The 27,658-nt window shown below is 38.4% G+C and overlaps 1 protein-coding gene across 2 annotated transcripts; it reads left to right on the top strand.

Moving 5' to 3' along the window:
* The first annotated feature begins 3,607 nt into the window (after nt 1–3,607).
* casq1b (calsequestrin 1b) lies at nt 3,608–27,126 on the top strand. Of its 2 annotated transcripts, XM_085153924.1 has the most exons (12): nt 3,608–4,027; nt 21,193–21,225; nt 22,923–23,016; nt 23,352–23,452; nt 23,663–23,774; nt 23,884–23,957; nt 24,162–24,292; nt 24,784–24,829; nt 24,971–25,025; nt 25,347–25,447; nt 25,611–25,685; nt 26,355–27,126. In XM_085153924.1, the coding sequence occupies exons 1-12, from the start codon at nt 3,791–3,793 to the stop codon at nt 26,658–26,660; spliced, it is 1,365 nt and encodes a 454-aa protein (XP_085010050.1). In that variant the 5' UTR covers nt 3,608–3,790; the 3' UTR covers nt 26,661–27,126. The 2 variants fall into 2 exon arrangements, with proteins under 2 accessions (XP_085010050.1, XP_085010051.1); XM_085153925.1 differs by lacking the exon at nt 21,193–21,225 and having other exon boundaries at nt 3,610–4,027.
* Nucleotides 27,127–27,658: the final 532 nt, after the last annotated feature.

Below are 27,658 nucleotides of genomic sequence, written 5' to 3'. Positions count from 1 at the left end.
TCTCACATGAATCTTTAGGAAATATAAAATCCTGCAGCTATCTTCCATCCTTGCAACTGCGAAGGCCTTTCAGGATATTTCATTCACAGTTGGTAATGTAACCTAAGCTCATCAACAGACCTTTATGTGCTTCCTGATGAGCATGAAGAGGAAGAATGCAATGTGGTCTTATTCAACTATCTAAAAATCTGTTTTTTCCCCTTATTTTGCTTTTTTTAATATTAATTTTAATACTATTAGTATTACTATTAATAGTAATAGTAATAATATAGTATTATATAGGGTATAGTAATAACTCAGTCTTAGAACAAAGTATTTAGATGAAGACATCAGGCAACATCTCTTGAAGTTAAGGTTGGGTGATTAATTAAGGTTAATCCTGACATGTTTTTAACCTAACTAGTATTCGACCGATCCACTTCAGACTAGGCAGCTGTACTGTTAGGACCTAAAGTAAGTGCAGTGTCACATGTGAAAAGTAGTCTCACATTGAGGGTGTAAGCAATCAATGTGCAGAGCCTGTGACAGTCTGTTGATGGCATCATCGTTAAATCCTGCTCTGCTCTGACATCATCTCTCACCAGTGATCTCACAGAGATGCCAGTGACCAACAGCTGCATATGGCCACACCAGCAGGCGCTGCACTAGTATTACATAACTAGAATATTACATATTCTAGTTCGTGTGCAGAATATTCCAGTCAGGTGGTATTACTGTGCATTTTACTGATTATCTACTCTGCCATCGTCCTACAAATTGGACACGTCTCCCTTTAGCTAAAGTCTGACATTTTACCGTCCTCGTGGAAACGTTAAAGCATTTTTAATGACTGTGTTGCTTTGTTACTGTGGATCTCTTGTAAGCAGTAATAGACTGCTCATTATGTATTTGGCAGGCGAGGTACCACAGCCAACAAATTTGAAAGTGTGGCTTTTTCCATTTTTTTTAAAATTTGACAAAATAGAATAGAATAGAATAGAATAATTCTTTAAATGTCCCACAAGGGGAAATTTGGTTGTAACAGCAGCCAAAAAGACAAATATACTACAAACAGTACACAGGACATGGAACAGAAACATACACAATTTTTCTTACATATTTACATTAAGGACAATGGTTACTATAAACAGAGAGTACTGTACAGTTATTAAATTAAATAAAAATAATTACAGGTAAGAGGCAAACCAGGTTGTAGTGCGAATTGGTTAATTAACTAACTTATTGCAGTTACAGCATTGATGTAAACATCTATGTTTGTTGGGAGCAGTTCAGATTGTACAGTCTGACAGCTGCAGGGAGGAAGGACCTGCGGAAACGCTCCTTCATGCATCGAGGATGCAGCAGTCTGTCACTGGTTAATTGAAAGCAATACTGAAGAGTAGAAAGTCTTGAGTCACTCCTCATGTATTTATGTTTTGCTTCCATTGAGCCAAACTTTGAAGGTCTATCAAAGTTATTCTCTGGACTTTGACTGCTTTTTCAATCATTTGCAGTTCTGAACCTGACCTCACCTATCTCAAAGGTGTACCTCAAGGTTGTGTCTAACCAAACCAAACTAAGAGAAAAGGCTGAGCTATGCTAAATGACACAATGACTGGACTGAAAATCAGTGACAACAGGTCAGATGGAGGTTTGATAATGATTTGGGGCTGCATTTCAGCCAGCGGTGCTGGGTCTTGTTAAATTGATGGACTTTTAAATGGAAAAAGTACTGTCAGGTTATAATCAACCATGCAATACGTTCTGGGAAGCATCTGAATGGCAACAGCCTTGTTTTTTTCAGCATGATAATGATCTCAAACACACTGCCAATGCAGTAAAAGCAGACCTGCATAGAAAAAAACACCATCAGTCATGATTGGCCTCCCCAGAGCCTGGACCTCAACATTACTTAAGGAGTGTGGGATCATTTCAAGGCAGCCGACATCTAAAGAAGAGCTTTGAATGTCCTTGAAGAAGCCCGGAGAACTATTCCTGAAGACTACTTAAAGAAATTAGAATAAGGCTGCCTAAGAGACAGAAGGCTGTGTTGAAAAATAAAGGTGGCCATGCTGAATACTGATTTTCAAGCTCATTCAAACTGTACATGTATTTTGCATGCATACTTCTTCTATGTTTGTTCAATGTTTTGATAAATCGCTGCACCTGTTCACATTTTCCTCACAAAATATAAAGAAATGAGGGGTGGATCATGACTTTTTACACAGACATGTACTTACAGATAATGTTAATATCTTCTATGTTAATGTTTTAACATCAATACCTAAGTGCAGTCAGCCTTTTAACAACATTTAAAAATGTCTCTACAGCACTCCTTACTTTATAAACTGAAAATCGGGTGTTTCACACACCAATAGATATGAAGTCAAATATATTTACACCTGAAAACTCATTGTGATGATGCCCTAGCTGTGCCAGCACCCCTACAGCGGCCCTCACTGGCATCTAAATAGACACATGCTGCCTGACCCACCATGCTGGCAGAATGAGAAGGGCGATCATATTACAAACTGTTATTAATAGCCACCCTCTCCCCTTTCTCATTGTAAACTAATAGCTGACATGCTCTCACACTGTATCTGAGTCTCTCTGTGCCACTCCTCTGTTAAATCTAATTTCTCTGCTCCAATTCAAATATAGCTGACACACAGGCCAGAGGAGTGTGCACAGAGCACGCTCATGCATCAGCCAGTCACTGTAGATATAATATATCATCTCCGTCTTCAGCCAAACATAAACTGTCATGAATTGTGATGTTTTATTGATGAGAGTTCAGGACTTTTTGCACATGAGCAATCCTGTTATGTCAACACTTCCTACAGAGAATCTCTCATATTTGTTTAAATAGGGGTTTCCTGATGAGTGCTGAAGTAATCTTTGCTGATTTAAAGTCAAAGTAGTCATTTTTAGTAGAGCTAACGTGTACAATTCGTTCATTCTGGTGTTTGAACAATGAGAAAAAGCCAGACTTTCCACCTATTGGGAATGGTTGGAAATGAACCAAATAAGTGAACCAAATATAACTGACACCAGTTGTGGAGGGTGGCTAGAAAATTGGAGAACTATTAAAGGTTATTTTTCTGAGAAACAAACAAGTGTTCCCATTTTCTCTGTTTTTCTAAAGACAACTACTCTCTGACTCTCTATGTGGACTCTGTGGACACCATGTTGTTCAGAGTGTTGTCCAATAGAGCTCTTATTTTTAGCAAGAGTGTGTCTCCTCTGCAAAACTTAATATGGGAAAGGCATCTTAGAGCTCTCCTTTCTACCCACTCTCATCATACTTCTATCCATACCTTCAGCCCTCAAAGACACTGAGATGGTATCTGCAGCTCTCCAAACAGCCAGCAACACTGTTTTCCCTTTTCATAGCCCTAGCTCCAAACAGGTGGCTCTACAGCCTAAACATGGCTCCTCCTATGTTGCCCCCCCCATTTGCTATTTTCCTGAGCACTAACCACCCTGACTGACCCCATCACTGTCATTCCTACATTTTAGGCAGCCAATGGCTTGCGGATGGGAAGGATCAGTATTGTGCCCCCTTTACTGCCCCAGAAAATGGTACCACCCTCTTTAGCTAGTGACATCAGCAAAACCATGTGCAAATCTGTTTTAAAAGGAGGGTGTTAATGTCAGGCCTGCTCTTCTCTAGCCTGCGGGACAAGAAGAAGACACTAAGTTGTGTTTGGGACAACATTAACTTCTTTAAGAGTATTTTAGTTGCCCTTCTACCCCGCTATCACCAGGCATTGAGAAGAAGAGTTCTTGCAACGAACAGGTGACGATAACCATGAAATGGTGCTGGGTGTTTTTAGGGGTCTTCGCCTCTTTGGGGACCCTGTGCTGGGGAGAGAAGGGCTTGGAGATCCCTGAGTATGATGGCAAAGACCGGGTCCATGAACTCAGTGCCAAGAACTACAAGTCCATCATGAAGAAGTATGACGTAATGGTGCTTTACTACCACAAAAATGTGGATGGGAATCGCAGTGCCATGAAGCAGTTGCAGATAGAGGAGATTGCCCTGGAGGTGGGTGTCTGCCAAATAATGACACTGAATGAATATGTGGTGCATGGGTGTGAAGGGGCATGGTGGGAGGAGGGGAGTGAGGGAAAGGTTTCGGATGGGTAATTTGGCACCACACTGGGGGTTCCTGGATGCAGTCGCAGCTTTCACACTTAGGGTTATTGATGAGTGGTATTACCCATTTGACATTTAAGAAGAAAGGCAAAAAAGAACAGATTATTCAGTGAGGCCAAGTTGAATAATTAATAGATCATTCAATTGTGGCATCTCACGAGTATGGCTGCCCATGGACGAATGCTTTAGAGAGGCAGCCATAATGGAGAATGTGGGGTAAAAGATGCAGGGGAGTACTCATCTGGAAGTCTAGACTATGGATTAACATGCATTCAGTCACCTGCTATCAGATTATTTTCCAAATTAGGTAATCATACAATGATTCCAGTTTCAGTGTTGAGCATAATTGATGTATCTTCACACAAACTCACAGAAATAACTGAAACTTTGAAGACCTTACAGGATAACCTGTCCATGTGGACACTTATGGCATATTTATATTTTATTGTGTCATGCAGCTTGTTCATGTGTTCTTGTCCAGCTACCTTTAGGTATGGTTGATGCTAATGATTATTTGTTCATTATTTGTTGTACTTGATTAATTGACCCCTGTAGCTGCCTGCTTACATCATTCAGGAGAGACATGGATTCTTATTGAAGTTAAACTCAGGTGAAATTATGTTGCAGCCTTCATAAAACTACACCAACCATGCTAACCATTGTAGGAATACGTAAAATATGAGTTTTGCTAAAGTAACGGCATAACAGTGACAAAAAATCTGGTGAAAAAACAACGAGATTTACACATTAAAGTCTCATGAATACTGAATAGTCATGACTGCAAAATATATAATTTTTTCATTGTGCCTCATCCTGTTCTGTATATTTCTTAATTCCCACATGGGAATGAGGCAGGACAGTGGTGTGGTGTTTAGCACTGTCACCCCAGGGCAGAAAGGTCTTGGATTGGAATCCGACCTGGTGGAGTTTGCATGTTCTCCCTGCGTCTGTGAAGGTTGCATTGGGATACTGTGGCTTCCTCCCATAGACATGCTTTGGTTTAGGTTTATTGGTGTGTAGTAGTTTGTCTCTATGCGTTAGCTCTGTGACAGGTTGCAAACCCACACATGACCATGACGTGGATGGAAATGGTTAAGAAATTAATATTATTCCTTTATTATCATAAAATATTAATCCTTTTGATCTCATAGGGTTTACACAGTGGCCCATAGGGTAGTGGTTAACACATTGACCTAACACATGACCGCTCCCTGGTTTGAGACTTCAAAGAACTTAACATCTTAGCATAATTGTGTAAAATACGTATGTGGATCTACTGTTTAGTTGACCTCTGACTGAATACAAGGGTAGCTAAAATAAGCTCTTTTTTAGAACAATAAGTTTTGTATGAATTTCATACAAGGTCATCCAGGCCTTTGTCTTTAAGACATGCTTGTATAGTTGACTTGTATCATCTGGATTAATGGATAAATAAAGCTCGGTATCATCTACATAACAATGACAATGTATGCAGGGACACATGTTCAATATAAAAAGTGTCCGTCCCAGCAGAGCACCCTCTGGAACTTTGCAATTGTCATGTCTGAGACTCCCCATTTCCATACACGCGTTGGAATCAGACAAATACAACTCAAACCTCTGCAATGCAGTTCCTTTAAAACCAACAGTGTGTTACAATGGTAAAATATTATGGTTAACCATATTGAATGCTGCACACAGGTTACCTCTAGCTATGTTAAGCCTAAAATGTTGTATACAGTACAGATATAACCTATTACAAATTACTTTTAGTCTAACAACATCAATTATGGGATAACATGATGACATGCTCATTTATCTGCATGGCATATGATGTAAGTGCAACAGCAAATATAGGCAAAGCCAGAATGTTGCGAAAGCAGAAGTAAATGAGCCCTTTCTCCTTTAAGCACCACTGAGGCAGGCACTTACTCATAGATTATCCAGAGATACTGCTAATCAGCCAAAGGAGGAGGGAGAGTATGTCTGCTCAGAAGACTTTTATTAGGTGAATAAATATGAACAACTCTTTATTAGACAGTCCACAGCTGATGCACCTGGGTCCTGCTGTCAGCCAGTATATTCACCATAGCAGCCTTTTGCTTGTCAGAGCAGAAGTGTCTTCTTACAGAAGCGCAGTGTACCTTACACTAGACTGCATAAGTCACCGCTGGAAATAGACTGGGACAGAGCTGCATGCTTAGCAAGAGGCTAAAGCCCTTGTGGGAGTTTAAGGCCATATTTCACATCAACTACATCTCCCTCATTTACTACATGCCCCCCTGGACACAGGCTGAAGTCTTAACCCTCTCAAGGCAGGCGTTGCCGATTTGCAACAGTTAAAAACTAACAACCTGATTACCCCACATACATATTTTATGAGGTTTTTTTTACTCAGAAGTACCACTGCAGGACTTGGTTGTGCTTTAGCAACAAAAAGTTTAATTTGAGCCTGAGAGGGTTAAACCATCATTTACACACCCAAGTCACTGGATCTGATCAATTTCCTATCTGTGGTGCCAAGTGCTGCTTCTTGGCTGGAGAAAGAGATGCTTAGTGGAGCATGTCCCTGCTGGACTGTTACTCTCTTACTGACTTCCCGCCAGTCGTGACCAATCACGAACCATCCCCTTCTGCTCCAAAGGGGATGGTTAAAATAGCTGGTCATTACCACCTATGAATCTGAAAGTGTGAATTATTAAAGTGGAGAGCTCGGGGGCTCAGATCTTTATTAATTTTGTTTAAAAGCGAGGAATGACACGTATGATGGGATGTATTTATTCATCATTTTCTTTCTTTCTTTCTTTCTTTCTTTCTTTCTTTCTTTCTTTCTTTCTTTCTTTCTTTCTTTCTTTCTTTCTTTCTTTCTTTCTTTTTGATTTGCAACAAAATAAATATAAATATATTACAACTTTTATTAACATTGACTTGATTATCTTAATTTCAGTAAATGTCAAGCTATAGTAATGTTTAATTTAGGGTTTTCATGCATGACCTTCATGTAAATAGAAATAGAAATGCAGTTATGTCTTGCAGACACAGTTGGTGTGCTAGCAGATTATATCAATTGAAAAGACCTGCACTCAGAAAATTTTCTATAGATGGTTTTTGCAAGTGGTGAAGTATTACATATAACCTGTGCACTCTGGAATGCAAGCAGCAAGTAAAAGTATAACTGAAAATAATCTCTGATAAGACTCAAACGGTGTGCATGCTTGTGCGTCTGACCACCTGTCCATCGCTTCACACAGACTTTGTAAAGTGAAAACAAAAAGTGTTATTTCCAGGAAGCTCGAATAGACTTCATAGATTTCTGACATTAACACCAAATGAGAAGCATGAAGTTTCACTTTAAGGACTAGAAGTTAGTATCAATCACACCTTAGCTGGTTTCACAGATTTTTATACTCATGCTAGAATTATCTGAATGTCGTGAATGACATTTAGATGCACGTGTTTGTGAAGAAGCTCACTCAATTGTACATATATGTGGGAAATTATATGAAGATCATGCTGGCTCGACACAGACACATACACACATCACAAATCCATAGAACAAGTCAAAAAGATATTCACTCACTGGAAACAAACTTTGGTAAAAAATGACCGCACTGGTGAAATACGTTACCAGCAAACTCAGCACTTTCCACAGTGTGCTGCAAAGACTTACTCAGTCACTCCAAAAACATGCCCAACATGTCACCTTTGACCACAGCTGTAGTCACATTAGTCTGTGAAAAAGAACCGGTGTAATCAAATTACACCCTTTACTTGTAGTAGCTATGGTTTATAAAAACTCAAAAAACAGTGTTTCAATTAGTAAGTTACCTACTGTTACTGTTACTATTTTTCTTATTGATTATTGTTGCAGTTCCTAGTTGTACCCACAGGTAAATTTCCTTAACCACTCAGTTATTTTCAAGAAACCATATCGTATTTTTGCGAGGCATTTTTGGCTTCACCTACCTAAGTCATTTAAATAAATAATTATACATAACAAATGATATATTATTTATATAAAAAGAGCAACGCCCCCCCCCCCCCCAAACCCCCCAAAAAAACCAACTACACAAAAAAAAAAAAAAAAAAACCCACATATAGATGAGTAGCACATGCTGAATTGTCCTTGCTGAATCTACTACTTTACTGCTATAGTTAATTAGCACGTCAGCAGAATCTGTATTTTTCCCTTTTTGATATATGGATAAAGAGGTGACAGAAGAATAAAAAGTGATAATTTGATAGAAGTTTTCATGCTTCACCAGGCAACCGAGTATAAATATATCTCTCACCATGCATTTATTTAGTTCCATGCAATATGTGGGAATTTAATCACACATGTCCAACAGTGCTGCAAAGTGACGGCAACAATCTGTTTAATGGACTGGAAGCAAATTTAGATGGCAGTGGTTAGACTTGATGTGACCTAATGTGCTGGTCTTAAAATACAACCTCCACCTGCAGCACCAACAGCTATAAATATATCTCATTATTATGACAGACATTATTATGACAAATATTACAAAGCAGAAGTCATTAGGATATGATTAAAGACTAACGGACGGGAAGCAAAATTAACATCTAAGCGCCAAAAGCAGTGATTAAAATGAGTAAGTACTCAATGTTACGCTGGTTAAACACATGAAAAATAATTGCATCAGTAATATGAAAACTTTAGATTCATAAGCAATTTTGCAAACATTGATCATAACTTGTTTTTCTGCTTTCTCTCTTCGTCCATCTACAGATCTGAACTCTGATCTTTGGTTGCTATGTACTGTAAATGCTCATACTACATACCAGTCTCTCCACTGGGCTCAGATTGTCTTTTTCTTGCCACACTCTTGAGCAACACACCAGCTCTCTGTTTTGCAGACAATGTTGCTATGGTCCCCTTTGTACCATCCAGTAAACCGTAGAGAGTAAACTGTGAAAACAGCAGGAACCACATAAAATTACTCCTTCATTCTTGATTTACTCCACCACAACATCCGAATTTCAGTATGTTCCGAAATCAGTGACATCAATTTATTTAATTTTCTTAAATTGGTATGTTTTTAATCAGTGATTAACATATTACAAAGAATTTGTCTGGAATAGCTTTAACGCTTTAGAGACTATTTTGCAAAGTTTTGTTTTCATATTCTGTTCTTGTGCTTAAGCCTTTTACGAAGGGATTTGTTCCTGAGCCATCTGGTCTGACTTAATAAGCATTTTCTTTATTAAAAACACGAAAAAAAAAATAACTGGTGGGTTTAAGTTTTCGTTATCATTCACAAGAACTTTTAATTATGTTGCCTCACTTATGAGTTTCTCTTTTGATCTTTGTGGAGCTGGGACTTTCATTAGTTAAACCTCACTAATACTGGCCTGGACCCACTCGCCTTCAGAATTGTCCTATTCTTCGTGGTATAGATTTAAAAAGGTTCTGGAAACTATACTCATAGATTTCAGTTCATAATGACATGATTGCATCATATAGTTAATGTAGATTTGTTGTCCCATTATGCTCTCCTCCATAATGGGAATATCCAGTTCTCCAAGCTGTTTGACTAGACTGAGATCTGGTGACTGTAGAGGTCATAACAAACTCATTATCATCTTCAACAAACCAGTTTGACATAATTTAAGCTTTGTGACATGGTGCTTTATCCTGCTGTAAGCAGCCATCAGAAGAGAGTACACTGTTGTCTCAAAGGGATGGACATGGTCAGAAATAAGGTAAACAATGCTCATTTAGTACTAAGGGGTACAAAGTGTGTCAAGGAAGTATCCCACATCCCATTACACTGATGCAAGCAGCCTGGGCCATTGATACAAACCCGGATGGATCCATCCTTCCTGTTTTTTACACCAAATTCTGATCACGGCACACTAATGTTAAAGCAGAAATCAAAACGGATCAGACCAGGCAACATTTTTAAAGTTTCTTATGTTGTCCAATTTTGGTGAGCTCATGCAAATTGTCGCCTCAGTTTCTTGTTCTTAGCTGACAGGGTTGGCACCAGGTGTGGTCTTCTGCTGCTGCTGCCCATCTGCTTCAGGGTTTAATAAATGTTTTCTGAGATGATCGTTTGCATACTTTGGTTGTTCTCACTTTAAAAAGGGGGGTTTCACTCTTGCCTGAAGTCATCAAATCAGTCCCCAACAAGCTGTGACATGTTTATTTCACATCACCTTTTCCTGTAGTTGAGTTATATTTAAAGTATAACAAAATGAGCTGCTAAAATTTTATATATTTTATATTATAATTTAAAATAAATAAATGCATGATTTTTCCAAGGTCATTGAATCATGTCATAAACATCCATCCATATAGTGGGCATGTAATTTTGTATATGGAGCTGCCAATTTGATACAACTTCCAGACTGAATTAAAGCAACTGTTACATAGATTTGCCACAAAAATGCAAACACACAATCATGATTCAAACAGCATCACACTGTCTGACTTTGGCAATCACCTCAATCTTTATATGTCTTGACAAACACGATGCACTGTCCTCCTGGATTTTACAAATATTCACAACAGCATTAAATAAGACATATAATAGCATATTTTATTAACTGAATAATAAAGTGCTGGGCAAGAGTGAATAGACTTACTGTTCATTTCCTTCTATGTTTCTCCAGGGAGAATGGAATTATTAAGTTATAAGTAGTTGTTATATTAATAGCTAAAAAAAGTCACATGGGTGCACACAAGGCACATTGTCCAATATTGTACAGGAAGTCTCCATCGTTTGAAGGAGGCTTCTGAGTTGTCTTGTCTAATCTTCTTCCATCCTCAGAGAGATCTGGGAAAAGGTCACGCTGTCGCTGTGATAACTGTTATTCAAAGTGACTGCTGAAGCCTTCCCCCAAATATAAATCAGGCTTACACTTGAATGGTCTTAGTTGGTTGGGTTAATAGTACACCACTAATGCATCTTAACCTTAGCTACTACTGAGAAATTATAATTGAAGCTGCTGGTTTCTTATTAACTAGAAATCCCATAAATTCTCCTCAAAAAACAGGGTGTAGGATGTCAGCTTTTGAAATGAGTCAGTCAAAAAGACAGTACTTTTACTTCTTGTAATTATAATAATATGAATTTCTTTGTGTACATAAATAGAAATCTGCAATAAATTTCAACAACAGTGAAACAGAAGTTTGCTTTTGCTGCTCACACTGTTTAAAATTAAGGGCCATGTATTTAAAAAATACAAATAATCTGAATGGCCAGCTTTAAAAACCAAACCGTTGCTGCAGCTGTTGAATAAAAAACAAAATAAGGCGTAACAATTATCAGTTAAAATTCAGTTAAATACACTCCTCTAAGTCAGTGACCATATTATTGACCAGTGACCAAACCTTAACCTGATTGAAATGCTGTGGTGGCACTCATAGAGAGCTCCTCATCAATGAATGGCAACAAATCTCAGTGAACTGAAACAGCATCTTAAAGACGAGTGGCCAAAAATGCCTCCACAACAGTGGAAGAGACTGACAAAGTCATACAAAAAATGCTTACACCAAGTTATTGCTGATAAAAGTAATTCTAAAAATTACTGAATCATGGGGTGTACTTATAGCCCTTTTAGTACATTGACTGCAATATAGCTGAAAGGTCTTTTGCATGTGACACAACACAGCAATGGAGGATGTTGAGGTGATTTACCTGCTGCTCGGTCTGTGGCTTTTTGTCAGACTTGAGGACCACAGGGTTTTTGTGCAGCCATTTCCTTCGTTTTCCTTAATTTTCTCAAACGAGTCGCTTTAATGACTCATCATTAACTGGCCAATCAGTGGCAAGCAGTCATTTGATGAGTTGGCGTCACATTTTTGGATTGCCTCAGATTGCTAAGAACTCGAGGTCAATAGGTACTAAAAAAGTACCTGGTACCAAGCCAACCAAGAAGGTACTACTGGAAAAGGGCTTTTGTTTTTTCACAGGACTGTTAGTCCCGTGTGTCTGTCCATCATCTTCAGTAAATTGCTATGCACACAAGTCTTGAAGATAATCTGACAGCCTCTGAGTCATTCCTCCTAATTCAAGGCTAAATTATAGGGACAAATGAGAGTGACGAGTAACACACCTGTCAAAATGTAACATAGAGTAACACAGCTTTTGAGTTGTGAGAGACCTAATCCTGTCTTATCTTCTTTCCTGGTGTCAAAATTTAAAGTGTAAAGACATACTAAATTAAGAACTGATTTGTGAGATGTGATATCATTGGATACGACAGGAGTTATGCATACGTGAACTGTCCTTGGTGTTATTCTGCGGCACCATCTCATCTGTGTTGATAGATAAAGATGTTTGTTTGCCAGCGAGACTGGCATTCTGGCTGCTCCAGTTTGTTCCATGTCAAAACCCACCTGTTGTTTTTAATAATAGAAGAGTGTATCTCCTTATTTGGTTGGGGGTGAAAGAGTTAAAATTATGTTTTTGCAGCCTTGTGTGGTAATATACCATGAAGCTTTTATGAAATGTCTGTTTTTCTGTTTTTTTTTTTCTAACTCTTCTAAATAATCCCAGGTGTGACTATGCAGCTCTGTGGTCAGTAATGCATATGGCCCGAGGATCCATGGTACAATATGATACCTGGATAATGTATTTTTTGTCTATTCATGAAAGGTAAATATGATAAACTACTGGTCTCGGGTTGATCGCACTGAAACTCTACCAGGCATTAAATTATCTGTTCAATCTTTCTGAGGTATAAAAATTCGAGCTAGTTAATGTGATTTCATAAAATATATTCCTGAATATAATCACAGAGACAGCACACCCTTCTCTGCAGATGAATAGCGTTGAGTATTTTCATAAACAGTCTCCACAGATTACATTTGCACATCTGCAATATTGTTTGGTAAAACCACTTTTATCATCGCTATAGGGCTCCATCAAGCAGCTGTCAGCCACAGTGGGCCTGGATATGAAGTGCAGCTGCAACGGAGAGCAATGTCTCATGCCAACAAACTCAGTTTTCCCTAATGAAATTCTGCTATTATTGACTTTTGTCGTGTGGCAGGGTTTTTGGGTATTTGCTTGTTCTACCAGATAGCTTAAATTGGTCATAATAAAAGAAAAACAGTATGGGATTGCATTCAGTTTTGAGATAACACAACCAGATGTATTTTTCTGTGCTTGATTCTTTATTAACTGCTTCCATCCATCTATCCATCCATGTTACAAAGTGTGATGCTACACAGCTTGCCATTCGCTGACATGGGCAGTGTTTCATGTATGAGTCATTTTTTCCATGTGTACAATCATCTATAAATTTCCACGCTATCCTCTCTTTCTCCCTCAACATAACACACACACACACACACGCACATTTTTGCCTTTTCCATCCTCTAAACATTCTTTAACCCACACCGCTTTTATTTGCATGTGCACCTGCCTTCATATCATTTATTCATTGCAGAAGGATGTTAGGGAAATGGGAGGGATCAAGGTGCACTATGAAAAAATTTAATATGAATTATGTGACTTTGAAACCCCAGCTTACATCTCTATTCCACAACGTGATGGACCTGAAGAAGGACATGACTGAGAGCACAGTGCAGAAGTACATAAGTACATCACACTGTGCGAGTAACTGTAAATTTGCTTTCAGGGAATATATAATTCGTTTTTCACCACTTACCTTATGATTTATAGTAAAGCACATGTATGAAATTGTTTTCTTCCAGTTTATTGCGGAGATACAACCATAAATTTAACACTGTCGAAATAGAAGAAAACTTATTTACAGCTAAATATTGATATTTTTCAAGCACAATACAGTGTTTTATTTTTTAGTCTTTGTAGAAATTATGGTAATGTAAAATTTGTCAGGATTCAGTAAGAGAGGCCTGTATGGGAAAAATGTGGATTCCCCTGCTAACTGTGTGAGTGGTTAATGGAGGTTTGTGTAGTCACTAGTGGGGAATTGGTCACAAAGAGGCACTGAATCTCACTTGCAGTTGCTTTGGTTGCTAAAATTTTGCTGCTCTCACCTGCAGTTTGTATGGAAGACACCAACTTGCCAACACCAAGTGATAGTGAATCAGTTATGAAAACGTGATTTGCACCACATGTTTTCATACAGCCTTTTTAAAATGTCTTGGTTAAGCATCAGACACATCTTCTGCTTTGAAGGACTGAAGGTTTACTTGGTAAGTCACAACCTTCATGCAAACTATGGACCACATAAAGAGTTTTGAGACAGCTTTTTTGGGGGACAGTTTGGGATGTTTGAGTGCTCTAGGAGAGTAGAAAAGTGTTACATAAGAATCAGTGCATTTACCATGTTTGTGACTAATTTCACTTGGCAACAGCTGGCAACCTCCAGCAACTATTTGCTGACCAGTCAGGTTAAGTTGAAATCATCAAATTTGAAGTTTTATGATGATGATTGTTGTTTTTTTTTAAGACCTTAATTGACGTGTGTTGCAGTTTTCAGTGTTTGTGTGTGGTGGAGGACAACCTTATGGCAAGGTAGCCTGGATTAAAATGGCCACGGTCTTTTTATGCGGACAGCGTGTTCTTTCAGTGCCTGCATGGGTTCTCTCCAGGTACTCAGGCTTCCTCCCACAGTCCAAAGACATGCATGGGGTTAGGTTAATAGGAGAGTCTAAAATTGGCCATAGACCAATTTTAAGTGTGAACTGTTGTCCTGTTTACCCTGCGATAGACTGGCGACATATCCAGATGGTACCCTGGGTAGATGTTTTGGGTAGATGTTGTTTATGGGGGTTGGAACAGAAATACTAAAACAACATTGTAATGTCAACCAAACAACTGAAAGCACTGTGCTGAGGAGTTCATGATATATAGTAGAGGACATTTTTTAAAGTATTAGTGTACAGTCTGCAACAGCTTTTCTGGTATTTTAAAGATGGTGCACTGTAAAAAAAATGCTGGCAAATCTAACTTCCTGCATACTTTAAGGTAACAGAGAAGTTTGTTGCAGCTATTCCATGGCCCCTTTTCACTGCATACATTGTGAGTTGCTGGAAACACACACGTACCAATAACTTTAACAAAAGCTCTAATTAGGTCTCCAAGCAATATATGACAGTCGAACAGTAAATCAGCATGCTCAGTTAATGCATCAGTTTTTACTTTCCTGTTTTTTTCTTGTGCAAGAATAAATAAATAAAAATGTATATGCTTGCTAATGGATAGTTTACTGCACCAGTTAAATTGAAAACAGCCATTATTTATGCAGATGGTTGCAGGTGTACCATTTTTGCTATAGTTGGTGAAATATATTTTTCAGTAGTACACATCATGGTTCCTAGATGTGTCTCACTGGAAGGCAATCGTGTGTGCACAGACGCTCTTGGCTGCATTGGCACACCTCTTATCTATTAAATGGCTTTAGTAAAATAACACATGTGCAGTTTTTCTTTTTTCTTCTCTGACTCTCCACAGTGGGCCTGACAAATGCAAGAGATTCACAGATGGTCCCAGGCATTTCTGTCCTCACAGTGTGCTGTAGGGAATCAGCTTCTGTGCCTCTGAGGTTTCCAAAAGCTTTCCATGCATTTCATCAGCTCTCCTGAGAAAGCACGCTGAGCTGAAGTAAAAAATAGAATACACTTAAAAAAGAAATCTATAAGATTGTTTAAAATTGTATTAATTAAAATTATTCATTTGAAAAGACAGTAGCTTTGAAAATCTTATCTCTGTGGAAAATCCTAGACTGTCTCCTTGTGAACAGTGCAGTTACGCTCAGTAGTGGGAAGTCAGAGTGGGTTTTTTATGCGCTGTTGTGTCTGAATCTTTCATGACCACCCCGGTGCAGTGTTATGTAACAGTCTAGTGTAGAACGTCCTGATGTGTTACGGCAGCCATTACTAATTTACTGTCTGGCTGAGAGGAGGAAAACCAGCTGAACTTCTAATTTTGCACAGATCCCAGGACACCAGATTCTACAGGAAAATGGGAAATATTCCTGCTGTGACAAGCTTTTAATGTTTCTTCATTTTCCTTCCCACTGTCGCCAAAGTGCTTGCTCATAGGGGGTCATATGATTGTTGGGCTTTTCTCTGTATCTATGAAGCGCCTTGAGGCGACATTTGTTGTGATTTGGCGCTATATAAATAAAATTGAATTGAATTGAATTGAATTGAATTGAATTGAATTGAATTGAAAGATTAAGCAATTTTAGAGTTGCAGACCAGAGCCTGGAGAAAATTAGTTTTCTGCCTTTTTATTGTGCATGTTACAAACTGATTTGCAGTATACTACCCTGTTGCTTTTGCCATCATTTTCTTATTTTTTTTAAGAATCATGATATTGCTGCATTGTCAGAATTAATGTTATTTATTTTACTTAAACGTCATTATCATACAACAGCATCCGTTATGACAAAGCCAGTATGTATCTTCAGCATATATAACAGAGAGGAAAACAAAACCCTGTAACAATGTATTCACTAAAACATCAACCTTAAGGAACAAACATTGATGTTTTTTAAAGGAGTAGTGACAAAGCTAACAACAAATCTGCTACAGGCTGAGATTGGGTTTGTGTCCCTTAGGTTTTCACTGAGTGACTTACATCATAATGTCACACACACACACACACACACCCACACACACACACACACACACACACACACACACACACACACACACACACACACACACACACACACACACACATATGATTCATTAAGTGCTCATGTGTTCACTCAAGGAATAGACCAGAAATGCACTGGTGCAAAGCAAAAATGTCTCAGTCATAGCTAAACCAACGACAGAGAGGGAAACAGCAACTAGGTCAGCTCTTTTCATGAACTTTCACTGGAGGAGGGAATGACATTTGTGGTTGAGTTATGGCTGAAGAAGAATGCTGGGTATATGATGTCAAATATGTTACTGATAACATATCATGGCTGTGTGCAGACAGGCAGGATGAAGGGCCCACGTGCAGGACTCACGGAGGAAAAAGTGAACTTAAAGACTCAAACAACTCAGAACAGACAACTTTAATTGGTGATACTGGGGACTGAACTTGAAACGGAACACACAGGCGGGTTTGAGGTTACAACCTCAAACCCGCAGGAGCAGACGCAGGAGCAGACGCAGACACTAAATACAGAAGGGGAACAGGGCAAAGAGCAAACACCTGGGAGACACGGCTGACACAACGAAGACGGAGTACACCAAAACAGAACCTGACGCACACAGACTGAAGACTACCAAAGTAAAAAAGGAAGAACACTGACTGAACTTACAGACACAGACTCATGAGGAGACACTCTGACATCACAGACATGACAACAGAGGGAACACAGAGTCGTGGGACCAGGGTAGGCACAGAACAGAGGAGGGGCTGAAAACACAAAACAGAAACCAAAACATAGGATAATAATAATCAACACAGCACAACTAAAGAATCAGAACATAACCCATAACACAGAATCACTTCAAAACATAGGAAGCTCAAAATGCTGTGTCAAAATGACCCAGAACCATGACATAACATATGGTTTACATACCCAGAACAAACCCACAGTACATGCTGGCATTGTTGCACTGAAACTTAAGTTCAAAGCTTTTTTACTGAAGTCAGTCAGTTATGCATGGCGAACTTTCAGCATGACAAACAACACTTTGTTTTTCTCTTGAAATATAAAGGTGGACATAATAAGAGATCTCAAGAAAGACTCAGTTTTCATATAACATGTCTGATGCTTGCTAAATACTTTGTTTAAACAAGGTGAAAGGATATAGATCTGACACTAAGCTGTTTTGCATCCACCTCTCAAAACTATAATAAATCAATTCAACACACTTTTTATTGTAAGTAAAAATCTTACAAGGATCAGATAATAGAGGACATAACTTCACCTAGCTATTAGTAGGTGAAGATGTGTGATTCTGATTTATTGGGTAGCTTACTTTTAATATAATTTTACCACTATCATTTTGAAGATCCTCCATTGAAACTTATTATAGAGAAACTTAGAAAAATAAGTAAAGATGGAAATAACTGAAAGAATGGATGTCTGTCTCGATAGATGTTGTGCATATGGTTTTGGTGTATTGATGGAAGGCATTCATATTAATATAATTATATTATTCTAATTTGTATCTTGAATTGTTTTAGCGATATATGTGAAGTGCCTGGAAAGCCCCGTGTTATGAACATAGTCCTGTGTTGGGTAAAATTGGATAAACTTTACACGTTTGCTGGGTAAGACTTTGTAAACTTTTCAGTGTTGTGTCCACTCATTCATCTTTTGCTTATCTGAAGCAAGCCAAGTAGGGTATATTCTAGATGTGTGGGATTGAAACGATGGGAAGACGTTTGAGTTTCTCAAAATTGGCTCATTGAGTGCAGCACGGATAAGATCTTGGAAAGGCTGACCGCTGCCGTGAATACTCAGAATAAGATCTCTGAGTGCAGACTGGATTACATCTCGGAAGGGCTCGCTCGGAATAACATCTCTGAGCGTAAATTGGATGACATCTCGGGGAGGCACACTGTCGTGAGTTCTCAGAATCGGCTCTTTGAGCACAAGAATGACAACATCACAGAGCGCAAGTATGGCGAAGCTCGTGGCTCTCCAACGCAAGATTGAGAGACCAGTGTTGGACTGTAGAACTGCTTTGAAATTCATATGAGCTGTTCGCACTAAAGTAAAAACCACCATCACTTCATGCGGATACCCTCTCGGCGCCAGCTGTGGTCTCAAGGCTGGAGTCAAACAAAAACACCCTGATAACGACTGTGTTTAGTCTGTTCCTTCCCATTCCATGCAAGGCCACCTGGGTTGGCTGGAAGACTGTTTACTTAGCCTAGCAGGGCGAAGGACACTGTTTCAGCTGAACTCTGGACACGCACACACATACATATACACTGATATGCACACACTCATCCCCCCTCCCTTTTCAAACACTTTCAATGCTTGTTCCCTCCTGGGAACACGGCGGGTCTGAGCCTGCGCTGGAATGGTAGCGCTGGGCAGGATGGCTGCTTACTCCTCACCCCCCACCCGACCCTGTAGCTTGTCACGTGTTCCATACTGTTGTGCTGTGGACATTTATGTGCTTTTTTGTGCAGAGAAGTTTTTTTGTTTCCTGTTCTCATGCTGTCCTCCCAGGAGCCCAGCATGAGTAGAGGTCTCTTTTTTTCCTCTTGTACTTTCCCATTGTAGTCTATATTTCAATGTTTTTTTTCTGTAACGCTACTGATCTCCGACCTGTATCCCCATGTGATGTCTGTGTTGTGTGTGTAAGGTCGGGGGGGGTCCTATTTCACTGCAGGGCAACCTGCATGTGGCGAATAAAGCCTTGATTGATTGATTGATTGAATGAGATGTCAGCAAAATTTTCCAGTTTCTTCTTGTGGGGGATGCTGAGGTCAGATGAGATATCTATTTCTCTGGCGAGTTCTCTGTCTGCTCCAGGTTCTGCTTCCAACTGGGCATTTCTGGAAACCCTGGGATCCTAGCCAGATGCCCAAACCACCATTGGCTGCTTTTGACACAAATGACTATTTACAAATTTCTTGTGAAATAGGAAATAATTTCATGAATGCATATATAAGCTTTGATGCTAAATTTGTGCAGTTGAGTTTTGCATTATGTACAACTGATGCAATTTTACAAGGGTTTCTCAGTAGTACAAACATCTTCCACTCACACTGATGATGCTAGCAGGCTAACCTGCTAGCATCATCAGAGTAGGCAGTGGACAGTTGTATATTGGACGAAATGTGATCCCCTACTGCACTGTACAGTCTATGCTCTCAATCATTTCTCAGCATTTGATGCCACAGCCAAGCACAGCAGGGAGCCAGAGCATGTTTTTGACAACTCACCTTGGTGCTCTTCCTCACGTGATCACGGGATCACGTGACAAGCCGACTGTGACTGGGCATTAGCAGATGGAGCCAAGTAATTACGCTGCTGACCTCTAACTTGGCTTCGCGCACTCAGATTTCAGCATGGGTTGGATGATAGCAAGGGAACAGATAAGTAGGGGTGAAGTGAGGTGAGATATATAAAAAATACATATATATCTCAAGATGGAAAAGGTGTGATCTTGACACTAGAAAAGAAATGAGACCCTGAAGACAAAGCTGGTCAGCTTGATTGGATTGGATGATTGAAGTAAATCTTTACTTTTTGTGCATCATCCTCTATTCATCAGCTTCTTCGATTTATCATCTCTACCTGCCTTCTCTCCCCACAGCAAGCACCCAGAATATAATTTATTATACTGCAGGGCCTCTTGTGATAAATGACTTCTGATACTGTTGTTTATTAAAGCTACTTTAATTCAGATTGCCTTATAAAACTCTATATTTGAATATAAAAAAGTAAAATGTAAAATTGTTTTATCCTCAAACAGAAATTTCTCAAATAAAAAAACATCAGATGCCACCACTAATTTCTGACTTACTATTATCAAGCCACGCGTTTGGCATGTTGGCATTTTTGGAACCAGAAGTGATTGACTTTAAATGTAGGATTCACAAAAAATCAGTTCTTAAAATGTCTTTCCTCTTAGATATTCCACAATCAACTGTAAGCTGTTTTACTGAAGAGTGGAAGCTGTAAGGAAGTTACAAAGCAGGGTCACTGAGTGCTGAAGTGCATAGTATCTATATACCAAGACTCTGCTGATTCATATAACTGCAGAGTTGCAAACCTCTTCTGGCATTAACATTGTAGCATGCACTGTCATGGCATATATTTCCATGGCTGAGCGTCTCCTGTAGGCGTAATATGTAGGTGGACAAATACTTTTGTCCATATAGTGTATATCTGGAATGGAAAGTAGAGTGTGTAGTTACCTTGAGGAACTAGTTTTGTGCACTTTTGGACTTTTTCAACTCCAGAGGTTGCCACTTGGAATGGAATAAAATAAACCATTCAATAATTGAAAGTAGTAGTTCCACTTAGTTATTTTGTTTTTAATTTGCAGGGTCAGTATTTCAGTACTTGGAGTACATTTGTGCATGAAGTCCTTAGGTCATGATAGTCCTTTGAATAAGCTCAGTGTGTGCAGTGAGGGCCTTTCCAATTTGCTGTAAATCAAGACACTGTGCATTCCCCTAAAGCATTACTTCTTCTTGCAGTTGATCACAAGTCAAGCAGCATTTATCTATCAGGTATGTTAAGGTCTGCCTCTTGTGTCAAGTGTTTCAAAGCTGGGCTGTGAAATAAGGATTTCTCTGCTGCTGAAGTATCTGCTGATTGTTCCAATTCTTCTACTCGTTGACTGATCATGTGACGTTACAACATGCACCACAGACCAAAAAAAGTCCAGCAGCAGCAGCAGCAGCTTGGGCTGTGCAAGTTTAACTTCACGTTTCTGAAAAGTAAGTGTATACTCGTTTAAAAGCTTGATCTGTTAATTAATCTCTAACATGTCCATCCATCCTCCTGCCTTTTTATCTATACAGCAATGCAACCATCGGCAACAAGGGACTACTTCACCCAAATCATTAAAAAAATAATGTTGTTTAATTTTTCATACAACTCTTTATAGTATTTAGTTTGTGAAGACACATTAAAATTAAAACTAATGAGCTGTACCTCAAAATAGTTAGAATAAGTCAAATAAATGTATTTCTTAAAAAAAAAAAGAACATTTTGAGATGATAATTACTTTTAAACAGATAAAGGCCAGTGCCAATTGTATCATGTTTTGCTAGCAGGTGGCTAGTTTAGCCTAGATTAATGCCTGGAAAACTGCTAAAGCTAATATAGCTAAAGCTAACCATGCTGCTTTTCTTCAAAATTTATAACAATATCCTCTCAGTATAAATTGTGTAAAATAAAGTGGCAAAAACATGATGCAGTGCTATGGAGATTTTGTTCTGGGATAATCCGGCTTGTGGAAGCTACTTTGAAAACTCTTAGCATCCATAGGCTAAGAAAGAGTGCATAAGTGTTTTTGTTTTTACTGATTTGGGAGAAATTAGCCTTGAAAAAAAAAAGACAACTCAGACATAAGCTACTCAGTCTGAACTTGGGAAACCAAAAGAATGGATGGCACTAAAGATTGTCTCTAAAGTGAAGCAGGAGATGCTTTCCACAGTTTACGGCTCTTACTGCTGGTGCTTTGGAGCATTTTGTCACTTATGAATGCTACCCATTTTTGCAATGATGCTTTGCAGGCTGCTGTATTATGCTTTTGACTCACTTCATAGTGCAACCTTATATTTAAATGATCATTTAAATATAAGATCATTCAATGATCGATCATCATGTTATGTATGTAATGTAATGTATGTAGAAGTGAGTACAAATGGAAAAGTGTATATGTTTGAAATGGTTTCTGAACTTGTGTGAAGAGAAAGAATAAGATGTATGTTTACAGTTTGTTTAAATATGTATGTGCATGTATATGTTCAGTAAATATGAGCTGCTCTTATTTCCATCACACCTGTTGCGACGTCTCTTATCCTTGACGTAGTTGGCTCAAGTTCTGCCCCTCTTGTTCTTCTGGAAAGCTTGCTGTCATTTGTCTTCTCTTGCCAGCTATGAGGGCTGTCAATTGTTGGCTTTGGTTTCACTGAGATTGAGAAAGTGCAAGGCAGCAATCCAAAGCTTTGGCCTTTAAGCCTTGAAAATGAGATGAAATGCCAAGGGTTTACTTGTGTAAATGAAATCAAAAATCTGTTTTCAATGGTGTTCAGGGATTAAAAAATGCCCACCATTGTCAGAGCAATGAATCACAAATATCAGACTGAGGCATAATCAGCTTAGGTATGTCAGTAGATTCACACAACATTCACTTTATTTGCTTCTTTTCCATCCACATGCTCAACTCATTTCTTTTTGTCTTTATCCCTTTATATAGCTTGCAGCCCAAGTTCTGGATGATTTTGATGATGAGGACATTGGGTTTGGCTTGGTGGATGAAAAGAAGGATGCCGCTGTTGCCAAAAAGCTTGGTGAGCATGACAGAAACACTGCTGGAAAATTAAGGGTCTTTGGATCAATGCAAATCTATGAAATCCCACTGTTTCCCACTTTTCTCACAGCCTTTCTTTATGCTGTCACTTTATGTACAGAAAAAAAGGCTCTCATCAAATTGATCCAGTTGATCCTTTTTTTTGTTAATGAAATGTTTTAGTTATGTTACAGCACCTAATAATACCTAAAACATGGTACACAGTATTGCACTATTTAATAACTGACAGTATTGCTACACCAGAGCAAAAATAAATGTGATTTAAAAATCTATGAAATTAAATATTATTATAATGAAACACTTTTCTTGCACCAGGTCTTGATGAAGTGGAGAGTATCTACATCTTTGCCGATAATGAGATTATTGAGTATGATGGAGAGCTAGCCGCCGACACCCTGGTTGAGTTTCTTTATGACGTAAGCAAATTCTTGTCATTCATTAAGGATGTTTAAATTCAACCGTTGTTAACTTCAGACCTCTTACGATACATCTGTTGTGCATGCATGTTTCAGTTGTATTATCTTTTAAAAGGATTGCTAAATTAATTTAATTATTCATTTCTATCCAACTTTAAGATGCTAATAAACTGAACTTACAGTTCCATCATTTCATTGTTGTTTTATCAGATGATTGAAGACCCCGTGGAGATCATTGGCAACGACCGTGAGCTTAAGGGTTTCTACAACATGGATGAGGTCATCAGGCTTGTCGGCTACTTCAAGAGTGAAAGATCTTCTCGTATGTTAAAAAATAAGACTTAAAGGCTGAGTCTCAAAAAGACCCTAAGCAATTAATACTGCTTTTTTTCAATGTGGAATTTTTTTTTCCTTTTGTTTTTACCATGCAGATTTCACTGAGTATAAAGATGCTGCTGAGGAGTTCCACCCTTTCGTCAAATTCTATGCCACATTTGACCCCAAGGTTTAAACTGCCTGATTGAGTATTTCTATTATGTTGGGACATTTTAGCAATTTTAATTTCAAATTTTAAGGTTATATAATTGAGCTTGGTACCGTATATTTTATAGTATGCATTTACTTTGTATCGAGTGCCTAAAACATTTAAAAATCACTGCTGTGCTACTTTATTTCTACCTTAGTTCATTGGTTTTTTCTTTTCTTTCAGATTGCCAAGAAGCTGAAACTGAAGATCAATGAGGTTGATTTCTATGAGCCATTTATGGATGAACCTCTGCCTATTCCAGGAAAGCCCTACATCGAGTCTGAGATTGTTGAATTCATTGAGCAGCATGATAGGTGGGATACTGACATAAAGAGCTTAAGGATATATGTGGCTGTTTGTGTGTTTCCAACATTTTTAGATTGGGTTTCTCAGAGAGGACCAAGACATATTATTATAGCAGGAAAGTCCGTGTGTGTGTGTCATTTTATATGTAGTATAATGTAGTTTTGTCCTCATGCTGAACACTAATCCAGCAGTTCCATCTAGTGGTCGCTCCTATTACTCTCCTTCACTGTATGTTGTTGCTAGTAACTTTTAAAGCAGTTGTTATGCTAGAATATGCATAATCTTTTGCAAAAGTCCATTGTTAATCATAAACATAAACATTTTAAATGTCAAACAATTACAGTTTTTAACTTAATTACAATAATGGTGGTGGTCATGTTTCAATATAGCATCATCTTATTCATATAAGTGATACATGACAAAATACTCTCGTCATTTTTATGTTATACTAAAAAAACAGTTTTGTGTTTATAAACTTTAAGATTGTTTTATGTTTCAGGCCCACTCTGAGGAAACTTGAGCCTTACAGCATGTATGAGATCTGGGTAAGAGATCTGAGATTGCTTTGTGGTTAAAAAAAACAAAACCTCCAAAACATTCAACTTATCATATTCAGAGTTACTTTTGTTGTTATTTTAGAGCATAAATATTCAAAATGCTTTCATGAACCTCTTTTGCACTTACAGGAGGATGACATTGATGGAGAACACATTGTTGCCTTTGCTGAGGAGGATGATCCAGGTGATTTTCTGCCTTAGTGTTAGAACTAAACAGGTGAACCGATGTGGACACACTGAGGCAGAGGCTGTAAAAGAGATGAGCTGGTGATAAGAAAGAAGAGGCTAGGGCTTTGGCTAAGAGGTGGAAACCTGGGATGAGGGCTTGGGTTAGTGGCTGCAGCTGGCAGAGCTCTGTTCAGACACCAGAGCACCTTTTTCAGTTCTTATCCAACACACCAGCACAGGGAGGAAATGGCTCATGAATTAAATCAGTGCGAAGTTCATATATGAACCCCATACTTCAGTATCACTGGTACAATAGCTGACCTTTCTTTATCTCTAGATGGCTTTGAATTCCTGGAGATTCTCAAGGAAGTGGCACGTGATAACACTGATAACCCTAACCTCAGCATAATCTGGATTGATCCTGATAATTTTCCTCTGGTATGAATTTTCTCAGTTAAAGTGCACATCTACTACATTGGAAATTATTTGTGTTCTTGATGTAGTCTACTTACAGGATAAAAATTACCCTAATGATTTTTTTAAAAAATTGTCTCCATTTAATGCTTTCTTTTCTTTTCCTTTTTTCTGTTTCTCTTTTCAGCTGGTTCCATACTGGGAGAAAACCTTCCGCATTGACCTCTCTTCTCCTCAGATTGGTGTAGTTGATGTTGAGGATGTAAGCAAACTTTCAGCTAACCCATGAAAAAAACAGGCTATCTGTACAGCATGAGTTACTCAAATGGTTATTACCTCATGCTTTGATAATCAAAAGAGGGAAAAACCCTAAAATTCATGTGTAACTAACCATCCATCCATCCATCCAGGCTCATTTTTAATTGTTTAACAATATTTGCTCGTCACCATGGTCTATTTGTTGGTGCCATTGCCAAACAGTCTCTGAAAGATTAAAGCACTTTGACAGTAACCTTTCTTAAAGTAACTATGATTGTTATTGTCTAACAAAAATGTATCAAATGTGACACAAATACAACAGTCCTGATGAGGCCTTAGCTGAATCAGATTCTTAATGGAGCTTAATAGTAAGCTCTTTGTTTAGTTTCATGGTTTCTAAATTTGCCATTTTGATTCACTTCCTGGCACTCGTTAATGACCAAACAGGGTTGAGGGTAGTAGAGGAGATCAAGTAACAAGTTTAAGGAGAGGGAAACTTGCCCATCCAGCAACTGTTAACAAGTAGTCAAATTAACCCTTTATTGTCTAATGTGTGTGGCAAGCACATGCCATTAACACACAACTGTTATATTGTCCTAAAGGAAATGAGTCGCCATGCAGGGCCCATGTGCATAAATGTGAATTTTAATGTATAAATGTCTGTCACCGACAGGCTGACAGCGTTTGGATGGAAATGGATGACGACGAAGACATGCCAACAGCCGATGAGCTCGAAAAGTGGATCGAGGATGTTCTGTCTGGAAAGATTGATCCAGATGACGATGATGAAGACGATGAAGATGACGAAGATGATGATGATGACGACGACGATGATGATGACGATGATGACGATGATGATGACGAGGACGATGACGATGATGATGATGACGATGACGATGACGACGATGATGATGATGATGACGATGATGATGATGACGACGACGACGATGATGACGATGATGACGATGATGACGAATAAATGTTTTCTACTATGTTTAACTTCACTATGATTAATCCTCTAGTGACAGAACACAAATGTAGTGCCAGTTTTTTCTATCATCATGTGGGAAACACACCCACAGGTTTCCTACTGGGGACAAATGTTATGACCTTACGGGGAACTTTATGATGTCAGTTAGAAAGGGAGATTTTCAGAGATTACTGTCTTTGCTGATGAACAGGTTGCAGATTAAAATGTTACAGTATTTACTGTATGCCCTTTGACTGCATAAAATGGTAATGACTCAAAATGTTCACAGTGAATGTGAGTATAGAGACAACTTAATGTTGTAATGTAATGTAATAGACTGTGGTTCACCCATTTCTCATTTTCTCTAGTATACTGTAAGCCTGTTTCTAATGACATGTTTTCTACTTGAGGAAAAGAAACACTTTCTTCTAAAGTTTTTAAAGAAAATAAAGGTAAAGATACTTGACAGTCTTAAGATTGTTGCAGTCTTGTGAAGTTTATGTACACTAAGTTTGAGCAGTTAGAATTAGCAGAAGAATTTGTTTAATCTTTCATATTTAAATGCTTGTTGCAATGCTGAATACAAAACTCTGTGGTTGGTCTGCAAGAAATATAATGGGGTTTGTTTTAGGTTTGCTTGTTAATACTTTAGTTAAATTTATTCAGTTACATCTAAGACAAAATAACAGGACACTCTTTGCTTTAGATTTATAAACAGCATGTATAATGTTTCAAAATAACAAACTAGTGGTAAATAGATATAGAAATCAATGATGGCGCTGATAAATGGAAAAAAGAATTGCTTTTATTTAGTGGAATCTGAACATGATGTCATTGTGATGTTTAACAATAAAAACACCATCTTTCTCTCAGACTAACCAGTATCCTAAATATTCAAGGTATTCCAACCTAAATAGGAATGTTAACAGTTTCTCAAAGAAAATCAAATTAAAACAAAAAGAAATAACTTCTAATCACTGGTATTTTGAGCTGCAAGGTACTGGTGC

Source organism: Neolamprologus multifasciatus, chromosome 3 (genome assembly GCF_963576455.1).
Source record: "Neolamprologus multifasciatus chromosome 3, fNeoMul1.2, whole genome shotgun sequence".
Classification (NCBI taxonomy): Eukaryota; Metazoa; Chordata; class Actinopteri; order Cichliformes; family Cichlidae; genus Neolamprologus; species Neolamprologus multifasciatus.
Note: the sequence above shows the minus strand (reverse complement) of the source record. Positions and strands in the feature narration are given on the sequence as shown.

Bases quoted from the DNA above. Each gene is read 5' to 3' on its own strand.
- casq1b (XM_085153924.1), top strand. From the start codon at position 3,791: ATGAAATGGTGCTGGGTGTTTTTAGGGGTCTTCGCCTCTTTGGGGACC. The intron at 25,026-25,346 runs GTGATTTTCTGC...CTTTATCTCTAG, and splicing joins TGCTGAGGAGGATGATCCAG to ATGGCTTTGAATTCCTGGAG. The intron at 25,686-26,354 runs GTAAGCAAACTT...TGTCACCGACAG, and splicing joins GTGTAGTTGATGTTGAGGAT to GCTGACAGCGTTTGGATGGA.